Source organism: Sturnus vulgaris, chromosome 22 (assembly GCF_052056855.1).
Source record: "Sturnus vulgaris isolate bStuVul1 chromosome 22, bStuVul1.hap1, whole genome shotgun sequence".
NCBI lineage: Eukaryota > Metazoa > Chordata > Aves > Passeriformes > Sturnidae > Sturnus > Sturnus vulgaris.
In genome coordinates this window covers 9,786,712-9,808,505 of record NC_142264.1, presented here as the reverse complement: position 1 = coordinate 9,808,505, position 21,794 = coordinate 9,786,712, and the positions used below count along the sequence as shown (strand labels likewise).

General features: G+C 54.1%; 3 protein-coding genes across 3 annotated transcripts; 2 read left to right on the top strand and 1 right to left on the bottom strand.

The window, feature by feature from the left end:
- Positions 1–42: 42 nt before the first annotated feature.
- WDR31 (WD repeat domain 31) lies at positions 43–9,288 on the top strand. Its single transcript, XM_014881062.2, has 11 exons — positions 43–84; positions 922–1,020; positions 2,297–2,413; positions 3,114–3,243; positions 3,651–3,725; positions 4,590–4,734; positions 4,817–4,917; positions 5,813–5,880; positions 6,222–6,363; positions 7,175–7,337; positions 8,690–9,288. Exons 3-11 carry the CDS (start codon positions 2,367–2,369, stop codon positions 8,848–8,850), a joined length of 1,032 nt encoding a protein of 343 aa, XP_014736548.1. The 5' UTR covers positions 43–84; positions 922–1,020; positions 2,297–2,366; the 3' UTR covers positions 8,851–9,288.
- Positions 9,289–9,825: 537 nt separating this feature from the next.
- Positions 9,826–19,269, bottom strand: PRPF4 (pre-mRNA splicing tri-snRNP complex factor PRPF4). Its single transcript, XM_014880970.2, has 14 exons — positions 19,091–19,269; positions 18,194–18,371; positions 17,665–17,851; positions 17,021–17,108; positions 16,237–16,316; positions 15,370–15,463; positions 14,489–14,583; positions 14,219–14,277; positions 13,477–13,600; positions 12,229–12,318; positions 11,578–11,700; positions 11,153–11,260; positions 10,950–11,068; positions 9,826–10,814 (listed from the first exon to the last, which is right to left on the bottom strand). The coding sequence occupies exons 1-14, from the start codon at positions 19,139–19,141 to the stop codon at positions 10,621–10,623; spliced, it is 1,590 nt and encodes a 529-aa protein (XP_014736456.1). The 5' UTR covers positions 19,142–19,269; the 3' UTR covers positions 9,826–10,620.
- Positions 19,270–19,452: 183 nt separating this feature from the next.
- Positions 19,453–20,005, top strand: CDC26 (cell division cycle 26). Its single transcript, XM_014880984.2, has 2 exons — positions 19,453–19,606; positions 19,673–20,005. Exons 1-2 carry the CDS (start codon positions 19,526–19,528, stop codon positions 19,850–19,852), a joined length of 261 nt encoding a protein of 86 aa, XP_014736470.1. The 5' UTR covers positions 19,453–19,525; the 3' UTR covers positions 19,853–20,005.
- The last annotated feature ends 1,789 nt before the right edge of the window (positions 20,006–21,794 follow it).

The following is a 21,794-nucleotide window of genomic DNA, read 5'->3' as shown; positions in this document are numbered from 1 at the left end:
TCGGCGCTCCCGGCTCGGCTCCGCCCCGGCCCGGCCCCGCCGGAGCCAGCGGCGGGCGGCACGGGCGGGACGGCGCCGGGGCCGGTGAGTCCTTCACGAACCTTCCTTCACGAACCTTCCTTCACGGACCTTCCTTCCTTTCCCGAGGGCTGCCCCACCTCGTCACTGCCACTGCCACTTGGCACTTGAGGGGCTCCACGGGAGCATCCCACAGGGTCCCCCCCCACCCCAAGGAACCCAAGATGCTCCCATTTAACCCTACAGGGACACCCCCATCCCAATGGACCCTGGATGCTCCCATTTAACCCCACAGGGACACCCCCATCCATAGGGACCCGGGATGCTCCCATTTAACCCTACAGGGACACCCCCATCCCAATGGACCCGGGATGCTCCCATTTAACCCCACAGGGACACCCTCAGTCCCAGAGATCTGCCAGCACTGCTGTGAGGTCACACTCAGCTCTAGGAACCCAGGATGTTCCCCATTCTCCCCAAAGGCAAACACCCTCCTCGCAGGGATGCTTGTTCCCCCGTGAGGATGGGGCAGCTCTGCTGGGGTCCCTGTGCTGCTGCTGTGGTTGTTGCCATTCCCTATCCCACACTACAGGTTTCACTGCTGAGCCTGGACAGGTGTAGGCTTATTTTTCAAAAGCAATTCAGTAAAAAAAGTGTTTATTTCTGTTAAGCGATGCATTTGGGGAGAAGGGAGGATAAGGACATCCTCCAGCATGAAACTCAGGCTGCTGGAGGTGAAGCTTGGTGTGGATCAGCTGTAGGATCCCTGAGTTTTTAGAGCTTTATGGTGGAGCAGCTGATGGATGAATGTGTATTGGGGTACAGACAGCAAAGCCTGGGATTAACATCCTGCCTGAGCGCTGTTCTCATCCAGGATGCAGAAAAATCTGCTCTTTCTTGCAGTGAGGAAGAGGCAGGAGAACAGTGAGACATAGGACAAAGCTCCCACCTTCCCTGCAGCCTCCCCTGGCCTCTGGCAGCTCCCTGAGAGCTGGTGTGCAGGTAGGGATGAACATTTACTAACTGTGGCTTGGAAACAGTAACCATCAGAATTAAAAACTCAGAATTCATACCTTAGCTTTTCCTAGAATCTTGTTTTGCAACCTCTGGAGTTCTCCCACTGTCAGAGAAAAATCATATTCCTGATGGACTGAAACAATTGGGGCACTCAGTCTGATTGAAAGAATAAATTGCCAAATTATCGCAGCCCCTCAGCTGTGAGATTGATCATTCCTCACATCTTTGGAACATGCAAACTCATGGATAGAACAGCAGGAGATTAACTGGGTATTACTAATTGCTAATCACAAAGGCTGTCAGGGTAAAATTAGAAAGGGAATTTTATAGAAACCCAACCCCTTTTGCTCAGTGCTTCCAGGATTTGGTTTGCACTCTTTTTTTTTTTGTGGGCAGTGCCTTCAATCAGTTTTTTGCTGGAAAAAGAAGATTGGGGATTTTTTCCTCTGATTTTGATTAGCAGAATGCTTCAGCCATGGAAGATGGGCATGCCAGCAGACTAAATCCAATTAGTGTGCCTTGAGCTAAGCAGCAGCCAGTCATTGTCTGTGACAATTCACTGTCACTGAGACTGGTTTCTGCTCAGTTTGTGACCTTTGAGGAATGGGAGGAGATGCTGCTGCTCACCTGGATGGATCTGATGGATCTGCTGCAGGCTCTGGCTGTGCTGAGCCCTCTTGGGAGGGCTGGGGCAGCCTGGCGCCAGCCTGGCCAGCAAGTGTTTGCTGAATGCATCTGCGTTATCCACATGCTCTTGCCTGCATGGAACTGGTGTTTGGACATGGAAATTCTTCCCAAAGTGTTCCTCAGCTCATGGAAAGATCAATTCAAGTATTTCCAGGCTGGCTCAGCTGAGCTGGGGCTGCCTGTGCCTGCACTTGGTCCCACCAGCTGCTTCAGTCTGAAGGTGTTTGCCTTCACCAAGCCAAAAATTGGGTCTCCAGGGTATATGAAAGTCCAGACCAGATCCAGGAGTAAGAGGAGGTGTAAAGAATGACAGGCAGCAGCTCCATCTCAGCTCTGGCCTCACCAAGCTTGGGTATTTTTAGGCTCAGTGTGAGGTCCCAGTGACCTCACCCTGCTGCTGGCTTTGCTCTAAGCTGAAGGTTCTACTCAGGATCTCCAGATGTCCCCTCCTCTGAGGTTTTCTTCTTTGAATAGAGTTAGGATGTAGATAACACATTACCAGCACCTTATCCTGTATGTGTGACAAACAGAAACCCCTCTGGATCCCTGGTGATGCCGTGTCCCTCACCCACAGGTCGTGTCCCCACAGCAGGTACCCGAGGTGCTGATGTGACACCCACCACTGCCTGCTCCTTGCCAGGGCTATGGGGAAACTGCAGAGTAAAATCAGCTTCCACACCACCAAATACAGGTAAAGCAATGCAGAGAGATCAGGTCTTGCTAATAAACCAGATGTGAGAGTGAAGAGAGAACACAAAAGACCAAACAATATAGCAAGCACAGGGGTTTAGTTTCATTACTGGATGTTTGAACAAAGTTTTGATTTCTAACCCTCACTTATAAAGTCTGCTCAGCTTCTTTGGGAGACTGAAATCCCAAGTGTCACTCACAGGATTGGCCAAGCACATAACCATGGCCAGGGATTGTGCTCTGTAATGGCTGAGACAGAGCTCTGAATGGGAACAGCTCCAGGAGTGGCTCTTTGACCCAAATACTCAAGCTGCTTTGTTGTGCCTTCAGAGCCTGTCACCAGCTTTCATGACCAAGATGAAATAATTCAGTCCCTGGCAGCAGGGAGAGGGATCTGTGGAGAGCAGCACTGGGTGCCGTTGGGAGGGACTCGTGGCCAGGGAGGTATCACAGCAAAGAACAGCAGGGCCTGATCCCTGTGAGTGGCTGTGGAGGCTGGTGAAGTCAAAATCTCTTTTCTTCTGAAACAAATATCCAGCAGCTCTAGAGCTGGGATAGGTCTGCTCCACGCTCCATGTCACTCACAGCCTCTCTCTGGCTCTCTAAGACAGATGTTGTCGTGCCAGAAGATGCCAGAGGTGCCAGGGGATGGCCTTGCCTGCCAGCCCCTGCAGCTTCTGGCTGTCCCTGTTCCTCTGCAGGGCCGAGGGCTCCGTGGGACACACGGGACCCGCGGGAGCCTCCCAGCAGCACAGCCCTGCTCACACCGATGCTGTCACCTCTGTGGCTGCCCTCAAACCAGACCTGTGTGTGTCAGGAGGAAAGGATAAGGTGAGGTAACCCCTGGGACAGGAAAAGATATCAATATCTTCCAAAATAAGGTGAAATGTGAGCTTTGAACATTTCCATGGATGGTAGCTAGGTTGGTCCCTGGATTTAGAAAGGAAAAATGAGCTTAGAGTGATGGCACGCACTGAAACACAGGGAATCAAATGTTGTAACCTCTCCAGAGCTCATGGAGATGCTCACATCAAATGCTCCCACCCAGGCTTGGGATCGCTCCACTGACTCTTACATCACTTGTCTTTAAGGACAGCTGCACATGCTCTAGGAGCTGAAAACCAGAGGAGCCTGTTCCCTGTCCTGTGGACTGTGCACAAATCTTGGTATGATGTAACCAAGAATGGGGAAAATCCTCCCTGCCCTGCTCTTGCTGACCCCTGTCCCTGTCCCTGCAGAGCGTGGCTGTGTCCAGCTGGAGATCTGGGGCTGCCCTGCGCCGCTTCATTGGCCACGAGCGTGAGGTCACCAAGGTGAGATGTGTCCCTCTGGAGTTGGGGGGCCAGGAATGATGGAGCACTGGTTTGTCATCCACACAGAAAGGTGGGATCAGGGGATTCCCGATAACAGCTCGGGACTGTTGGGCTTGATGATCTTTAAGGTCTTTTCCAAACTTAAAGATTCATGATTCTGCGATCAGAACATATTAGGTTTTTCACAAGGTCCCAACAGATACTTTTGGAAGCAGCATGGGGTGTTGCAGGAGGTCTGTATGTGAGCTTGTCTTCCCCTCCAGGAGACTGTAGCAAAAACTCAGGATGAATCATGAGATCAAGCTTTTGATGCAGAGATGCCATTCACTTTTCTTCAGGTCTCATTCTGCTAGACTTGATGTTATTTCACAAATCAGCCATACCTGGCTGATATATTCCAGGAATACCCATGCCATGTGCCATAGCTGGCACATTCTGGGAGTAACAGGGCTTTAATTTCCTTTCTGGGATTGGGATGACAAAGCCAAGCAGGCTTCTGGGAGAGCAGATGTGCAGAGGGGGCTGCAGCTGTGTGTGGTGTGGCCAGTGCACCTCGGCAGGGCACAGCCCCTGTACTGCAAAGACAAAGGGGGCTTTGTTCACCTCAGTGCTCAAAACAACTGTGCCCTGGGCTCATTTGGTCTGTAAGGAAGTTTTTCCTGTAAAATGAATGAATGGTTTCTAAGAACAAAACCTGAGAACACCCATCCACCATCCCTGGCTCTGAGAGGACAAGGGACAGAGCTGGGAGGCCGGGCTCTCTCCAGCCATGTTCCTGTGTGTGTTGGGCCAGCAGCAGAGTTGTGCTCTCTCCCTGTGAATTGGGTGGGAGGATGAGCAGCTTCTCCTTCTGGTCCTTGGCAGGTGACCTCAGCCCTTGACTCCAGCAGAGTCTTCAGTGCATCCCGGGACAAGACAGTGATGATGTGGGAGCTTCACGGGACTGCGGGGCCAAGCCAGCACTTCCCAGGACATGACCTGGTTGTTACAGGACTGGCTGTGAGCCCCGGTGAGGGACAGCACACTCCCAGTCCCCAGGGACTGACTGGCAGTGTTTCCTGCCTTGTTTCTGACGTTAATTGTGGTTGCAGATGCCTCCCAGCTGTGCACGGGCTCCCGGGACAACACCGTGTGCAAGTGGGACACTGAGACTGGGGAGTGTCTGGGCAGAGCTGCGATCTCCAGGAATCTGGTAGGATCTGGTTCCTCCAATCCCATCCCAACATCCCCCTGCCTGTGTGGTTATTTTACACTTGGAGCTGTGCAGAGAGAATTTGCTGTGAGCTTGGTGCCAAAGGGAGCCCTCGGGACACTGCACCTGGGCAGGCTCAGCTTGAGGCTGTTACCTGGCTCCAGGTAACAACAAACCCAGGAGCACAAAGGGACTCATGGCAATTTATCAATGTTCTCAGAGCTGTTTGGAAGCACACAGAATCACAGAATCACTGAAGCTGGAAAACACCTCTAAGATGGAGTCCAGCCATTCCCCCTATGCTGCCTCAGCCGCTACTAACTCATGTCCCCAAGTGCCACATCTACCTGTCTCCTAAATCCCTCCAGGGATGGTGACTCCACCACTGCCCTGGGCAGCCTGTGCCTGACCACTCTTTTAGCAAAGAAAATTTCCCCAACATCCAACCTAAACCTCCCTTGGCACAACTTGAGGCCATTTCTTCTCATTGCTTGTTCCCTGGGAGCAGAGCCTGACCCCCACCTGGCTGCACCCTCCTGTCAGGGAGATGTGGAGAGCCAGAACGTCCCTTGAGTCTCCTTTTCTCCAGGCTGAACAAGCCCTGTGCAGTGGGGCTGCATTCCCTCCTGTAGCAGCCCAGAGCTGGTGTGGGTACCACTCCTGGTGCCTGTGCTGTCCCTGTGCCCTGCTGCTGTCACCTGCCAGCCTCAATCACCCCCAGTAACCCCACTGGGACTGGACTTGGCAGGGGAGCAGAAAATGTCTTCATCCAACATTTCCAGCTCCCAACCAGCAGGAGGAGGGAGAGGATGGGAGCTCAGTGGCTCCATCCTCAGGCAGACACAGCCTGGGCTGCACACAGAGGTGGCTCCTGCTCATCCTTCCTTCTCTGCAGGTCACACACCTGTGCTGGGTTCCTGGGGAGCCTTATGTCATCCAGACGTCAGAAGATAAAACCACCAGGTAAATTCTCCCTGTGACCAGAGGGAAGGGAGGTACAGCCTGAGGCACGTGGGGCTGTTGTGTGGTTGGTTGTCATGACCACTGCTGGTGTGGCTCAAAGCCACCTGCCAGCTCACCTGGGCCTTGGAGTGCGATGTCCTGACAGGGACAGGGGCTGGGAGCAGCTCTGGGTGGTGAAAAGGAGAATTTGTGAGACAGAAAGCTGGAGAGCGATCCAGCATGCATAAATGCAGGGATGCAGGGAGAGTTTGGGAGCAGCCAGGGTGTGTGGGAGGGCACGGAGGGAAACCATGGTGGTGATGATGCCTCAGGGTCCCCTTGGGCTCTGTGGTTCCCTGCAGGGTGTGGGACAGCCGGGAGCTGCAGGTGGCACACACGTTCCCAGCCAAGCAGCACATCCAGACGTGCTGTGACGTGAGCCAGGACGGGCGGTACTGCCTGAGCAGCAGCAGCGGCTCCGCCGGCCACGGCGCCGAGGCCACCGTGAGTGCCTGAGCCACGCCTGGCTCCTGTCCCCTTCCCTGCCACACACAGGCAGAGCAGCACTCACTGCTCAAGGGTCTGAGAGCTCCCACGGCCTTGGGCTGGTGTCACACCAGTGCTTGGTGTCTCCCTGCCTGTCCCTTTGGGAAGTTCTGCTCAGGGAATATCAGCAGTTACTCTTCCTGATTAAACTAATGGGATTTGCCCCATCCCTGGAAGTGTCCAAGGCAAACTTGGATGGGGCTTGGAGCACCCTGATCTAGTGAGTGGCATCTGTGCCCACAGCAGGGAGTTGAAACTCTTTAAGGTTCTTTAAGGTTTCTTCCGTCCCAAACCAGTCTGGAATTTCATTTCAGTAAAACACACAAAAAAAAAAAAACCAATGGATGGCATTAAGGAACACAAGGTTCTTGCAGAAAGCCTGTAAGGGATCCCTTGCTCCAGGTCTTTCCATACCAGGGATTCAATCCTGCAGGTTTTCAGCCTTGTGTGTGAGGTCAAGAGGATGAAACTATCCCAGCCCAGGGTGGGCACGGCTGAGGGTGGGAGCAGGCTGGACACTTCTTACCTGCCTGCACAGCCTTAGCTTGTTGGCTCTGATGGGTGTGGCCAGGTGCTCAGTTACCAGTGGTGAAAAATCCTATGAGCTTTGACGTTCTCCAGGACTGTGAGCATGAGCAGGGACAAGGGCAGTAGCCATGGCACTCTGAGGATTGATGAGGAGCTCTTTTATCCCAACTCATCTTCCTGTCTCGGTAAAACAACTCCATGCTGGCAGAGCTGGGGCTCTACCACTGCCTGTTTCCTGCAGCTCTGGGACCTGAGGCAGACCAAGGGCCGAGTGTGTGAGTACAAAGGGCATTTCCAGACCACCACCTCGTGTGTTTTCCTGCCCCGGAGCCCAGCCCTCGCCCCCAGCATTGCCACGTCCTCCAGCGACAGCACAGTGAAGGTCTGGGACCAAGACACTGCAGGTAGGGGGGGCTCCTGCCCACTCCGTGTTCCTTTGTCCTGGATAACAAACCCACTTCCCTCAGTCCTGTCTCCTGGTGGTGATGGGCAGGGTGAGTGCTGCAATCTCTGGAGTTTACTCCAAGCCAGATGCAGGGCAGGGTAGAGAAATGCCGCAGGGCAAACCCAGATCTCCACAAACACGAAGGGGCTGCACATCAGAGATGAGGGGTTTTCCCTCAGCTAAAAGGAGGAATTACCAGGCAGCTTTTAAAGATACATCCAAGTTAAGCCATGAGAGGACAAATGATAAAGAGGAACAGGGGAACTCCAGAGATTTCTGCAGGTACAAATAGAAGGTGGTAAGGAACAGAATTTGTGCTGGAGGGCTGAGGGCTGATCAGCCAACACCCTCATTTTGGTTGTCCTCTTGAAGGGGAATCATGGGCATTTTGGGGTTAAACCTGGTGGTGAGGGTGAGTCCTTTCCTGAGCTGGACACAAGGGTGTTTGTGTCCATGGCTGCAGGTTCTTAGTAACCCTTGTGCTGCAGGCAGAGACCTCTTGAGAGCTGTTCAGGTTCACAGCATTAGACACTGCCCGGGGCTAACCCCCTCTCCAAGGGAACTTGTTTAAGATGGGCTGAAAATAGAAACACGAGGCTCTCCTGCAGACAAGGACCTTCTGTTCTCTTACCTGTTCCTTTGCCTGGTTCCTGTGCACCCAGGGTGGCTGTGGGGCTGGCAGCAGCTTTGATCCTCCTCTTGCCTTCCCAGCTGGGTGAGCCATAATCCAGCTGCTCTGGGAAGAGTGCAGGGCACCAGGAGAGGCACAGCTGTCTCTGGGTCCAGGCCAAGTGCAGCTCTGTTTGCAGCTCAGCCTGGGGCTGGGGTCTCTGCACAAAGTGTCCTCAGGGGGTTTAATAACAGACACAAACAGAAAGGCTCATGTGGCATTGGATATTGTACATCTTACTTTTTTTCCCTTTTGGAGATTCATCAAAACTGTGTGGTGAATGTTGCACAGCCCTTAGGAAAACTGTGAGAAATTAGGGAGAAAAAGGCATGTTGGAAATGGCTCCAGGCACACCCTGCAGCTCTGCCCAGTGGGGTCTGTAGGTCCATCCAGTCCTGCTTCCTCTCCCAGGAAGGGGCAGAGCCTGACCCCAGCCTGGATCCCTGTCAGCCAGTGCCTGACTGGGCAATGCACAGGGGTGAGAGTTTCTCTTGCAGGGGCACATCCCAGTGTGTTGGATGTGTGGATCCAGGACAGTGAGGGCAGCAGCTCGGGCAAGCAGAGTCTGGAGGTGGGAGATTGATGTGGCCCTGCCTCATCTCAGCAAACCCAGCATCCCTCTCTTGTCCCTTCCCCTGCAGCCTGCCTGGCCACGCTGTGCCTTGAGGGCTCGGGCCCGCTGGCCTCACTGGCCGCCTGTGACAGCTGCACCCTGCTCTGTGCCAGCTCCAACTCCGGCATCCACGTGCTCCGTGTGAGCGGCAGCACAGAGCTGGCCCTGGAGGAGGTGGCAGCGTTCTGAGCACTGGAGCCTCTGTCACACACTGTCCCAGGAGGAGGTGGCAGCGTTCTGAGGACTGAATTGTCACACATTGCCCCAGGATGAGGTGGCAGCGTTCTGAGCACTGGAGCCCCTGTCACACACTGTCCCAGGATGTGACCCCCAAGAGCTGCCCTGGCAGTGGGCAGCAGGAACTCTGTGCCTGTGGGACATCTGTGGGCAGCAGGGCTGGGGGAGTTGCTCGTTGGCTTGTGGGTGACAGGGAGGCACCAGAGCTGTCCAGGAGAAAATCCAAACCCTGGGGGCCTTCAGGCCAAGCTCTTGCTCCTGACTGAGCCTCCCTGCAGCCAGAGGGAAGAAATGAGACACCAGGACCAAGGAACAGATACTTGAGCACCAGGCACACAGCTGGACCTGGGCTTGGACCAGAGGAGACTGCAATTAAATAATTCTATGTTAGTTGCTGGCCTCTCATTCCATCCTATATTCCCTGGAAAGAACTGTGCTGATGTTACCAAGGAACAGACAGCTCCTCTTCAGCTGACAAAAGGGAGGTGAATCCATCTTCTCTTTACTCCTGAAGGTTTTCATCCAATCACAGAATATCCTGAGCTGGAGGGATCCACAGGATCCCCCAGGGCAGCCCCTGTCCCTGCCCAGACCCCCCAACAATCCCAGCCTGTCCATCCCTGGCAGCGCTGTCCAAACGCTCCTGGAGCTCTGGCAGCCTCGGGGCCGTGCCCATTCCCTGGGGAGCCTGGGCAGTGCCCAGCACCCTCTGGGGAAGAACCTTGCCCTGAGCTCCAGCCTGAGCCTGCCCTGGCCCAGCTCCAGCCATTCCCTGGCTCCTGTCCCCGTCACAGGGAGCAGAGATTGGAGCTGCCCCTCAGGAGGAAGCTGCAGCCCCGATAAATCTCCCCTCAGCCTCTCCTTCTCCAGGCTGAAACAATGACTTCACCCGTCCTCAGCTGATTTTTACACCAGCAGAAATCAAACTTTGCATTGTGAAATTCCTGTAATTTCTCCATTTCTTCTGAGAGCCAGAGCCCAGGATACACATTCAAAACCTGTTTAGATTTTCCAGGGTGCAACATTTGCAAAACCTCAATTTAAACAAACAAGTACAAAAGTTCTCCCCAGGGCAGAACAAGACAATCCTGCACTGAGTGACCTCACACAGCAAACCCTAAAAAGGAGATGCTGACATGTATTTGAACACCCAGTCCATGGGACAACTCAAGGAGTAGGACACAAGGTGGTACCTGGAAAAGATTCCCTGGCCTTGGACATCTACTGTAAGTGAATCCAGGGGGATGCAGATCTTCCAGACACACCCATGTGGAGGCAGGGGAAGGAGGGCACCACGTGCTTCTCCCTCTGAGCTCTCTCTCTAAATGCAAATCAAGTTTGAAGTCACACTCCTACCAAAAAGGAAGGTGAGAAGGGCAGTAACAGAAGCTGAACAACACACCAAACCTGAGGGGCTCTGTGGTTACTGCAAATGTTTGGAGGACACCTGGGAGCTGAACTTGGAAGGGAGGGTAGGAAGTACACGGATCAAAATTAGAGCAGAAAGTGTACCTGCAGTATAAAAACAGTCCAAAAAGAGGGAAATGCCCCAAGACTTGACACCAACCAAGCCTGGGCCAACACTGGTGCTTCAAACACACCCAAATTCCAGAGCAGCTGCAGCTGCTGTAACACATTGGATTCCTATTTTTTTCTTTAATATAAAAAGGCAACCGAAAGTCATTAATGTCCCTGTCCCAGTCCATAACCGCTCCCTCTGAGCTACTCGGCTGTCCAGAGCTTGAAGGTTCTGTCGTAGGAGCAGGTGGCAATGAGCTGCCCATCCAGGGAGATGTCCAGGCCCATCACCTTCCCCTCGTGCCCTGCCAGTGTCTTCAGCGGGGACCAGCCAGGGTGGGTCCAGATCTTGGCCGTGTTGTCGTAGGCGCCCGTGAGCAGGAAATTCCCGTGGTTGGCTGCATAGGTGGAGAAAAGGGGAGAAGTGAGACTTGCAAATGAAAACATGTCTGCTCCCCAGCACAGGCCTTGCTGAGCTGCAGGTGTGGATTTGAGCTGCTGGAGGGCAGGGACAGGGAGCAGCAGGCACTCACGTTCAAACCTGACACCGGTGACCAGGTTCTGGTGGGCAGGGATGGTGTAGATGCATTTCCTCTGCCGCAGGTCCCACACCTTGCAGGTGTTGTCCCCACTGCCCGTGGCCACGTGGTACCTGCCAAGGAGGGGAGGGAGAGCAGCGTTTGGGGAGTGGGCTTTGCACTCAGAGCTCCCACATCAGTGCCAGCTCCCTCCTTACCCGTTAGGGGAGAAGTTGATCCCGTAGATCTCCTTCAGGTGCCCTTCCAGGAACATGATACAGCGGCCTGTGCGCAGGTCCCACACCCGGCCAAAGGCATCCAGGCCTCTGCAATCACAGGATCACACACTGGGCTGGGCTGGGTGGGACCTTACACATGGCAGGGACACCTCCCACCGTCCCAGGCTGCTCCCAGCCCCAGTGTCCAACCTGTCCCGGGACACTTCCAGAGATCCAGGGGCAGCCACAGCTGCTCTGGGCACCCTGTGCCAGGGCCTGCCCACCCTGCCAGGGAACAATTCCTGCCCAATATCCCATCCAGCCCTGCCCTCTGGCAGTAGGAAGCCGTTCCCCTAGCAGGGATCTCTGGTCAGAGCAAGCCCTGAGTAAGGTTTCCCAGCCCTGCAGAGCCAAGGGCAGCTCACCCCGTGCCAGCGAGGGAGCCATCAGTGTGGAAGGCGATGTCATAGACCCCCTTGCTGTGCCCCTCCTGGTGCAGGATCTCCTCCTGGGCCTCCAGGTCCCACAGGCGCCACGAGTGATCGTAGCTGCAAGAACAAAGCACTCCTTAAATCACGGAGGTTGGGGTTGGAAAAGCCCTCCAGGACCATCGAGTCCAAGTGTTAATCCAGCACCACCACATTCACCACTAACCCACGTCCCCAGGTGCCACATCCAGATGTTCCTGAACACTTCCAGGATGGTGACTCCACCCCTGGGCTGCCTGTTCCAGTGCCTGACCACCCTTTCTGTGAAGACGTTTTTTCCCAATATCCAACCTAAACCGTCCCTGGTGTAACTTGAGGCCATTTCCTCTGGTCTCCATGTAACTCCAGGGAGAATTTAAAGATATTTTACCAACTCTGGGAACATTTTATTCCCACCTGAGACCAACAGTGTCTCACAGAGGGGCCGGGATAGGAAGCCAATGACCTGCTGTCAATTACACTGCAACAGCCCAGCTGTGGTCACCAATGGCCATGCCCTGCCCTGCTGTGGACAAGCCCTGGCACCCCAGGGCCACCAGCGGGGCAGCCCATGGTCATTTCTGAAAGCCAATGCCCAGGTGTCCGTACCAGGTGGTGCCCAGGAACCTCCCAGACGGGTGCCACATCACACGGGCCACTCTCATGCTGTGTCCCTCGATGTCTGCCACGGGCTCATCACTGAAACACACAACAAACCATTGGCCACTGGCCACAGGCCTCTGCCAGGCCTTTGCCCACACATTGTGATGGCAGCAAAAGCTCTGCTGATCAAATCAAACCAGGCAGGAACACGAGAGCTGTAGCCAATGACTCTGAATTCTGCCTTTGGGTCACACTCACAAAGCTCTGAGTGAAACCCTTTCTCCACACCTCCTGTTGGTTGTAAAGCTCTCCTGGGATGATGATGATGATTATTAATTAAAATTAACAAGACCCCTGTCATTAGCACTTTTGGAAGTACAGAAACAAACCAAAGACTAACTGAACTGCAGGGAGTTCTGAGAACACAACATCCTGAACTGCAGCAACTCCTGCTGTTCTGAAGGATGCAGGGAGACAGGGTGGAGGGAATGTTTATTCTCTCACAGTGACAGGCAGCAGGTCAGGAGCCTTCACACACCATCTGAACAGCAGTGAAGTTTATTTCCAACAGGTTAATTAAGAGACGTGGTCACATGAGCCTAGCAACCCCCCTGTCCCTTTGCACAGGGACACTTCTGCTGTTACAAACTGTGATTTTCAGCTAAGGATAAACAACTGGGGCTCTGGGAGCTGCCCACCCTTCCCAGGAGCACTGCAGGCTCCACTTCTCAGTCAGGTGATGCAGAGGCTCAGTACCTGAACCAGTCTCCTATTCCCAGGCCTGAGAGAGGTGCTGGCCATTTGCCAGAGCTACTCTGTGCAGTGACAGTCACTTGTTTGCAGCACAGGCAGAAGTTTTTGTGCCTGTATTTGGTCAATCACTCTCCAGATTCCAGTGCTTTCCAATCACCAAAAAATTCATTGCTTAATATGCAAGAGGGGCAATTTTCTCCTAGGTGAGATGTTGGAATGAAACAGTCCCCAAACCTTCCATCCATCAGCCCCAGCAGTTCACCAATGCTCAGCAGCAATTCTGCCTCAATCCCTGTCAGACAATCTCCTTCACCTTGACTCCCTAATCAGGGTGATCTCTCTTCCTGCTGAAGAGGCTGGCACATACTGAGGCCAAGGAGTGCACTGGGGTAGCTACAAGGAAAGGTCATATTGGCAGGAGGATGGTAAATGTCTGGAGGGACATGGAATAAACCCCAGCACAGCAATGCTGCAGCTGTGCACATCTGGAACAGTCCTGACCTTTCCAGGTTCCAGAGTTTGACAGAGCCATCAGCTGCACACGAGGCCAGGCTCACATCCTTCTTGTCCAGGGACACTGTGGCCTTGGGGTGGAACACGATTGCCCCCACGTTGGTGCTGTGACCTGAAGGGCAAGGAAAACCAAATTTCACAATCTGCTATGGGATCTTGGCTAGTTCTTCAGAAAAGCAGCATTTCCTTGGTACTGGTGGGGGCGGTGCCAGTAAACACTTTCACTGTGTCCTCACTGATGGGTGACACTGCTTGGTGCCCTGTCACTCCAACCCAAACTGCACTTCCAGGAGCACCCAAGGCAGAGCATCCAACATTAAGGTTTGGAACCCTCAAAGTGCAGACGAAATTAAATGTATGAATCAAAGGATTTGTCCTCACATCTGTATTTAGTCCAAGTTGTGATCACTGCTCGAAGAACCTCACTGTTGTCAAGTGACCTGCCTAAAACTGCTGCTGTTTGTAACTCAAGTAACTGAAACCAGGTTTGGAAACCAAACCAAACTGTTCAAAATAGAAACAGCAAACTTGGAGCTGAGGTTTGAGCTAAAGGACAGGTCTCCCTTCTCATTATATGACACATTCCCATGCTCCCAAGCCAAGGGATGCTCTCAGTAAGACAGAAATCTGCCCAGACACAACATTTTAAATCACAAAGTAATTCAGATGTGGGAGCTCAGCACAGAGAGGAACAAAAGAATCAAAAGTCTCAGTGAGAGCCGCTTGCTACCTCGTAAGGTGTGAACCAGGTTGCAGTCAGGCACAGACCAGAGCTTGCACAGCCCACTCCTGTGGAAGACAAGGAATGGATGTCAGTGCAGATGGAACATCAAGGAACAGATCAGTGCTCCTTGTTCAACCAGCTCACATCAGTGAATCTCTGCCCAGCTCTGAAATGAAGTGATGAGAGCTCAGAGCAGCCTCTCACAATTCCCAAGCCTCCAAAAATATTGCTGTGCTCTCCCAGCCCCCAAAACAGGTGCTGCCAAGGCAGTCTCACCAGCAGGCTGTGGCCAGGAGTTTGGAGTTGGGACTGAAGTGGCAGTAGGACAGTGGGCGATCATCCCCAATCTGACTGCAGAAATTATTCAAGGACTGTAAAAAATACAAAGAAAACCATCAATAAATGACTAAAGTGCAACCAGCCCAGAGCTATCCCCAGCCAAAGCTTGAGGTGAGGGAGGCAAATGTGCCCAGAAGGAGGCAGAGGCCCTTGGAAAGTCACTTTCAAAGGAGGAACTGCCTCGGAGCCAGGCAGGAGGGCCAGCATGGCCTGGGGGCACAGCTCAGCCCCCCAGGGTCATCCAATCTATGTTCCCCTCCAGCCCAGAGCTCTGCAGCTGCAGCTCTGACACAGAACTGCCTGGAGTTTGGCATCTTTCCACAACTCATCCAAAGAATCCAAGCAGACAGACGGGGCAGAGGGGAGAAGCAAATCCTCTGGAGTAAACAGGATTAGGGGGGCAGCACACTCTGTGCCTGAGCTCTCTGCCTGGTTAAGCTGGGAATCTGGCTTAGCATGCTCAGAAAGGGCAGCTCAGCCATGTTCAGCACCTGGAGCTGGGTATTTCCCTTGGATTCCCTGGCTCCCCAGACCTGTGCCAAAGCCAGGAATACATTCCTTTAGCTCACAGGCAAGTGGCAAGGCAAGGCAGGGATGTCTCTGCATCCCTCTGCCATGCACAGGGACAAATTACACCTCCCTGGAGCACTCTGAACATGCTTTAGAGACACAGGGAAAGAGAGGAAAAGCAGAACTTCCCAAGACTGCAGAGACTGTGGACATGTGGACAGCACCTCAGGCAGCTGAATTCCTGCTGAGCTCTTTGGAGGATCAGCCAAACGTTGTGAACACAGCAGTGGAGCTGCTGCCAGACTTACCCTCAGGGATTTGTGCAGCTCCTGCCTCTGGGATGTCCTGGTGGCCTCGGGAATCTCTTTGAGCAGCCGTGCCTCCTCCAGCCGCTTGGCTGCCCTGGGGAGAGCAAAGGGGGGTGAGAAGCCTCAGCACTGCCCCTTCCCTGCTGCTGGAAATGCTTTTCCCTGATCTTCCCCCAAACTGGGCTCATGCTGGATCAGTCCCTGACTGCTCAAGCTCGGGCTCACTGGACTTGCCTCCCCATTCCCTGGATTTCCTGTGCTGTGGGATCTGCACTTGGATTTGACAAATGAAATGGGAGTGAATTTTATTGAAGTGATGGCCACATGAAAAGGCCATCAAAGACGTTATTTCCAAACAAAATACTTTTCTATCCAGACTGGCAGTTCTGAAATAACTACAACAAATATATTTTATCTCTTCATACATTTAGTTTCTCAGCTTGTGAGTGGTGACTGCTATTTGCAAGGCTTCTAAGGGAGATATTTTCACAGTACCAACAATAGTAGAACTAACAGGTAGTTTAGGAAGTATTGATGCAATGGGTGAAGCTAAGGCATAAGACAAATGAAGCATGTTCTGTTTTAAGCTGCCTTCACAGTCACTTAGTACAAACTAAGGAGAGTTTTTAGGCATTCCTCCACAATTTCATGATATATCATCTCTTATCACAGCGAAAGGATAGAGGGAGATAGACAAAGGAGGATTTAAATTTAGAAAATAATCTAACCCTGTATTCTCACAGTTATACTTTGGGGAAGGAGGGTCAGGAAAGAAAAAAAGCAACTTTACTCTCTTGGGTATAATTTCTAACACGGTTCCCTTTGGCCAAAATTCACTCCCTCCTCCTCTGTGCTGTTTTCTCTCACCTGGGGAGTGAGTAGTTGGCCAGCCACAGCCTGGCTGTCTTCAGACTGCGTGGGCCCTCGTGGTACCAGGTTTGCTGATACTGTAAAAGCAGGAATAAAACTGATAGAAAAGCTCTGGTGCTGCTGCCCCTGCATTCATTCCCCTCAGCTCCTCCCAGCACCTGCCCCCAAACCCTGCTGTATTCTGGCCTCTCTTTAAGGGCCTTCTGCACAACTGTAAGCCCCAGGAAAATGGAGATAAATGGAGAGATAAATCAAATTCTCTGCCCTACAGATCCAATCCTGACATTCTGCCACTTCACTCAGCATTCCAGCTGAACTCATCTGCATTTACTGACATGTAACTCTCCCCTTGTTTACACATCACCCAGTAAAGAGAAAGCCCAGAGCTGCAGAAATTATTTCTTACAGTACAGCTCAAAAATAATAAGGTAAAATGGACTCCGCAGAGAGACAGAAGCAGAAAGAGTAATCAAAGGCAGAAACAGATGCAGCAGCAGGAACAAAAGTAAGGGACTTGCTACACTAGGTAAGAGCCCACACATCTGCTCTCCTGTCTGCACACTGAGTGCAGCACTGAGCTCGGTCTGTGAGTAAAAACCACACGTGGTGCTCCCTACTGAGACCAAGCATTGCCATAGCTTTGCTGAAATGGGCAACACAGAAAAAGCCTGAAGGGATGACATGAGAATCCACAGGCTGGCCAAAGCCAGGAGTCCTGTTTGTGTCCGACCTGGATACACCATCCCTCCCTCAGCACTGAGAGGACAGGAGACATCTTTACCTCTTCTTTGGACTTCTTGGACCTGTCATCATCTTTCCTGGTCTTTTTTAACGCATCTGTGCCGACCACTGAGAGGATGTTCCTTAACCTGGAAAAAAGACATGAAGCTGGATTTAGTCAGTGAATTCCTAGCTCACCTGACAAATAGCAGTGTGACATTCCCTCTGCCTCGGGGCTCTTAGAACAGAAATCCACACTGAGTTGGGTTGGAAGGGACCTTGAAGCCCATCCAGTGCCACCCCTGCCATGGACACTTTCCACTGCCCCAAGCTGCTCCAGGCCCCAATGTCCAACCTGGCCTTGGGCACTGCCAGGGATCCAGGAGCAGCCACAGCTGCTCTGGGCACCCTGTGCCAGGGCCTGCCCACCCTGCCAGGGAACAATTCCTGCCCAATATCCCATCCATTCCTGCCCTCTGGCAGTGGAAGCCATTCTCTGTGTCCTGTCTCTCCATCCCTCCTGGAGCCCCTTTAGGCCCTGGCAGGGGCTCTCCAGAGCCTTCTCTTCCCCAGACTGAACACCCACAGCTCTCCCAGCTGCCCTGTGGCACAGCACTGCTGCCTGCCAGAGCTCACTGCACCCCAATGCCCAGGAAAACCTGAGGGATTTGCTAAGTGGCCAATCCCTGTTGGCAGACACAGCACCTCTCCCTGCGCTCTGCAGGCCCCTCTCCGAAGAGCGTGATGGGCTCTCCCAGGGCCCTCAGGCACGCCTTGACCTCGGAGTCATCCGTGGACACGTTGATCTGCCGGGCGCGCTTGCGGCGCTCGAACTCCGCCAGCACCTCGGCCTGGCGCTCGCTCATGTGGTCCTCGAGGTCAAACACCTCCCCTGGGACAGACACAGCCCTGAGCACACGGAACAGCTGGGAATGGGAGGGACCCCTGGGAATCACCCAGTGTGTCCCCCTGCCAAGGCAGGGTCACCCAGAGCAGGTGACACAGGAACGTGTCCAGGTGGGTTTAGGATGCCTCCAGGGAGGGACATTCCACACCCTCCCTGGGCACCTGTCCCAGAGCCTCTCTGCCCCTGGATTCCTCCCGAATGGGAAGATTCAAGCAAGGAGCCACCCATCTCTGACTGGTTTGAGGAGATGCCCCGAGAGCAAGCAGAGACATTTGGAAGTGTCACATCTGCGGGGAGGGATAACAAAGGGTGGTTGCACATCCTCACCACTGCTGATGTTGATGTTGCCAGCCTCCATGGCAGCCTTCATGCCCTCCTTGCCCAGCAGCCCCGCCTCGCCCTTGGCCAGGCGCTCGCGCTCCTTCTCCTCCAGGCTCCCGTAGAAGATGGGCGCCCGCTTGGCCGGGGGTGCCTCGCCCTCCTCTGCAGGCTTGGCCTTGGGGGGCTGCAGGGAGAGGCAGAGTGTGGAGTGTGTCTGGGGATACAGGAGCCAACCAACAGCCTGGCTGTGCCACAGAGCCCAGCTGTGCCCGGGAAACCGCGCTGGCCACCATGCAAAGACCCTCTCAGAATCCCAGACTGCTCTGAGTTGGAAGAAGCATTAAAGATCACCCAGTCCCACCCCTGCCAAGGCAGGGACACCTTCCACTATCCCAGGCTCCTCCAAGCCCCAGTCAACCTGGCCTGGGATGGAGCAGCCACTGGACATTGAGGTTTTTGCCCAAAGGTCAAAGCGCAAAAGTAAAATACCACATTAAATTGCTTAAATCAGGCAGTGTTTTGTCACTATTATTTATTATCTGCAGAGGTAGGATTTATAAAAGCTTTAGAACACGAAGCTTTTCCTCCTGCTGAGCGCCAGCACAGCCAGGAGCGATGTCATCCTCCAGCTCCCGGCGCCCGCCCTAGAAGGCTGGGGAAAGTGAACGATGCCCGGATCCCTCCCTTCGGAGAGGCTCCTCTCGCGAACTTCCCGGGAAAACAATCAGGATTGTGTAAAAATGCAGGAAAACACGTGAGCCTTCAGGCTCCTTTAAATGGCTCCGGTGTCACCGGTGCATCGTAAACCCCACACAACAAGAGCAGTCCGACCCCCGCGGCCTCTCCCGCTCCTGAGCAGGCGGGGAACGGGCCCGGAGCCGCTCCCATCAACCGGGCACTCACCTCGGGGGGCCGGGCCGCGCCGCGAGCCGCCGGTGCTCGCGCGGTGGCCATGGCGGGAGCCGGACCGGGAACAAGACCAGGAATCGATAACAAGTCTGGAAGGGGAGCGGGAACAGGAACCAGACAACGTGAACAGAGCGAGATCCGCCGGGCTCGGGCTCCGGCGCCTCACAGCCACTTCCGGGTCGCGCGGGGCATGCCGGGAGGTGTGGCGGGGCAAGTGGTGCGCGCAGGGCACGGCGGGAGATGTGGTGCCTCTCTAAGGGCGGGACGCGCGGGGCACGCCGGGAAGCGTGGCGGGGTGAGCGGCCCGCGATGGGAAATGCAGTGCCCCTCTAAGGGCGAGACGCGCAGGGCACGCCGGGAGATGTGACGGGATGGGCGGGGCTCGCTGAGAGCGGGAGCGCTCGGTCCTGTCGCGGGTCGTCGGTCGCGATGCTCCGTCGGAAGCCGACTCGACTGGAGCTGAAGCTGGACGACATCGAGGAGTTCGAGAGCGTCAGGAAGGAGCTGGAGGTGCGCGCGGGGCCGGACGCGGGGGGTTCGGCCCGCCCCCGGCCCTGACGGCCCGTTCGCCCGCAGAGCCGCAGGAAACAGCGGGACGAGGCGGAGGCGGCGGCGGGTGGCGAGGAGGCGGCGGCGATCGGAGCGCTGGGCACGGAGCACAAGAGCCGCGAGCAGCTCATCAATGACCGCATCGGGTACAAGCCGCAGCCCAAGGCCAGCGGCCGCACCGCGCACTTCGGCACCTTCGAGTTCTAACGGGAGCTGCCCCGGCACGCCGGGCCCCAGCCCCGCTCAGCCGGGGCCGAACCGTCCCCCCTCTGAGCTGTTACGTTTTTTGGTTATGTCCGTGAACGCCCCTTGCCCCAGTGTTTTGTTTTAAATAAACACGTGTTTTTTTTAAGAAAATAATAATAATCCTACGAGCTGCTGTAATCGGCTGCAGTGGCCAGGTGGGGATGGGAACACCTGGACCACCCGTTCCCTGCTCCTGTGGGCAGAGGGATAAAACACTGCGGGAGGATCCTCTGGGAAAGGCATTTGGTGATCTTAAACCAGACAGTGGAGTGTGGCCACCTGAACCTCCAGCCCTACCTGCTGGCGGCCCCACTGAGGAGAAGTGTCTGATGAGTGTTTTGGGATAAAGGTGCCACAGTTTTGGGTGGCAGGCGCTTCTCTGTCCCGAGGCAACCGGGAAAGAATCCCCTGTCTGTTAAATCACCCAGTCCCAAATACATCCCAGAGCTGCTTCCCAATCTTTGTCACAGCTGGCATGTGGTCTGGACCCTGAGCAGGGAATGGTTGCAGACCTGGATGATGGGCTGAGCCCATGGATGTGGAGTGATAGTCCGTATTTTCTGACTGAGCAACTTCTCTTTTACACTTCCCTGTTCCACCTCCATCCAGCCCTGCTGCCCTGGTTTGTCCTTGGAATGGAGCTCAGGGCTGTTTGCTGCTTGGATCAAAAGCCACCAAATAGCTCCTTATGGATGGTGTCACGTGAAAAGACCAAGGGCACGTTGATTTCTTCAGCAGGTCCCTGGATTTACCCTCATCAGGTGCCTGGGCAGGTCAGGTATGATTTAGATGAGAGGAAGGTGAGATTTGGGGCAGAGCCCACCCAAGAGGAGTCTGGAACACAGTGGGGTGAGCTGAAGGAAGCAACTTAAAAATCTGAGCAGCTTCTTGCTGCTCCCTGCAGCCTGGGGAAGGAGCAGGGCAGGCTGCTACAGCTCTGGGCCTGCACCAGGACACCTGCAGAGAATTCAGGAATTGGAGGGTCTTGCCTCTGGCCAGGGCTGTTTCCTACCATCTTCTGCACAATGACCAAGTCTGGTTTTTCAGCACTCCCAAGTGGACTTCAGTTAAATTCAGGCTTCCCATGTTGTAGGTGCATCCAATTTCAGGTCAGGCTGGGGAAATGTACAGAACTTCAAACTTTTCCAACTGGAAAGAGCCCCAGACTGGCCTAGGAAAGAGCTGCTTTTCCCGTTTAACACCACATAAAATGATCAAGGGCTGCTCTGCTGGCATTCCCAGCAGGCCCCAGCTCTGAGAGGACACCACCTCAGGAGGTTGTTACAGCTCCCTAGAACTCCTTTCCCCAACTCTTCCTTCTCCAGGGCAGGCAGATCTGGGGTGAAACCAATTCCTCTTCTCATCCCTCCCACACCTGCAAAGTGTGATTGAGCTGGAACAGAGAGTTCTCAGTGAATCCCCACATTCCCATTCCAGCAGCTTCAGGGCATGTTCTGGGGAGCTGGAGAGGCCCAGGCCAGGCTGCTTTTCACTCCCATCCCACAGCACCTGAACAGGAACACTGGGCCCTGCTGCTCCCTCTGAGGGTTGCACTGAGGACTGTTCCCAAAATACACCCCCACCACAGTAAAATGCAATCTATTTTATTGGTTAATTATGTACAGGAGATTCTTGATATTCACAGTAACATCAGAGAAGTTACCGCCACAAAGAGCAAGAGTAAAAACAAAACTGACAGTCCACTGTAAACAAAACTAGAAATCCTGCTGGATTGGGTGGGACTGGCTCCAGACAAACTCAAAAGGCACTCAAAGAAAAGCAACAAAAGCCCACTGAGGGACACAGCCTGGATGCTCTGAGGTCCCTCCTCCACGATAACCGGAGGCACAGCATGTGCAGAGCAAACATCAGGGCACAGACACAGGCACAGGATGTTATCCCC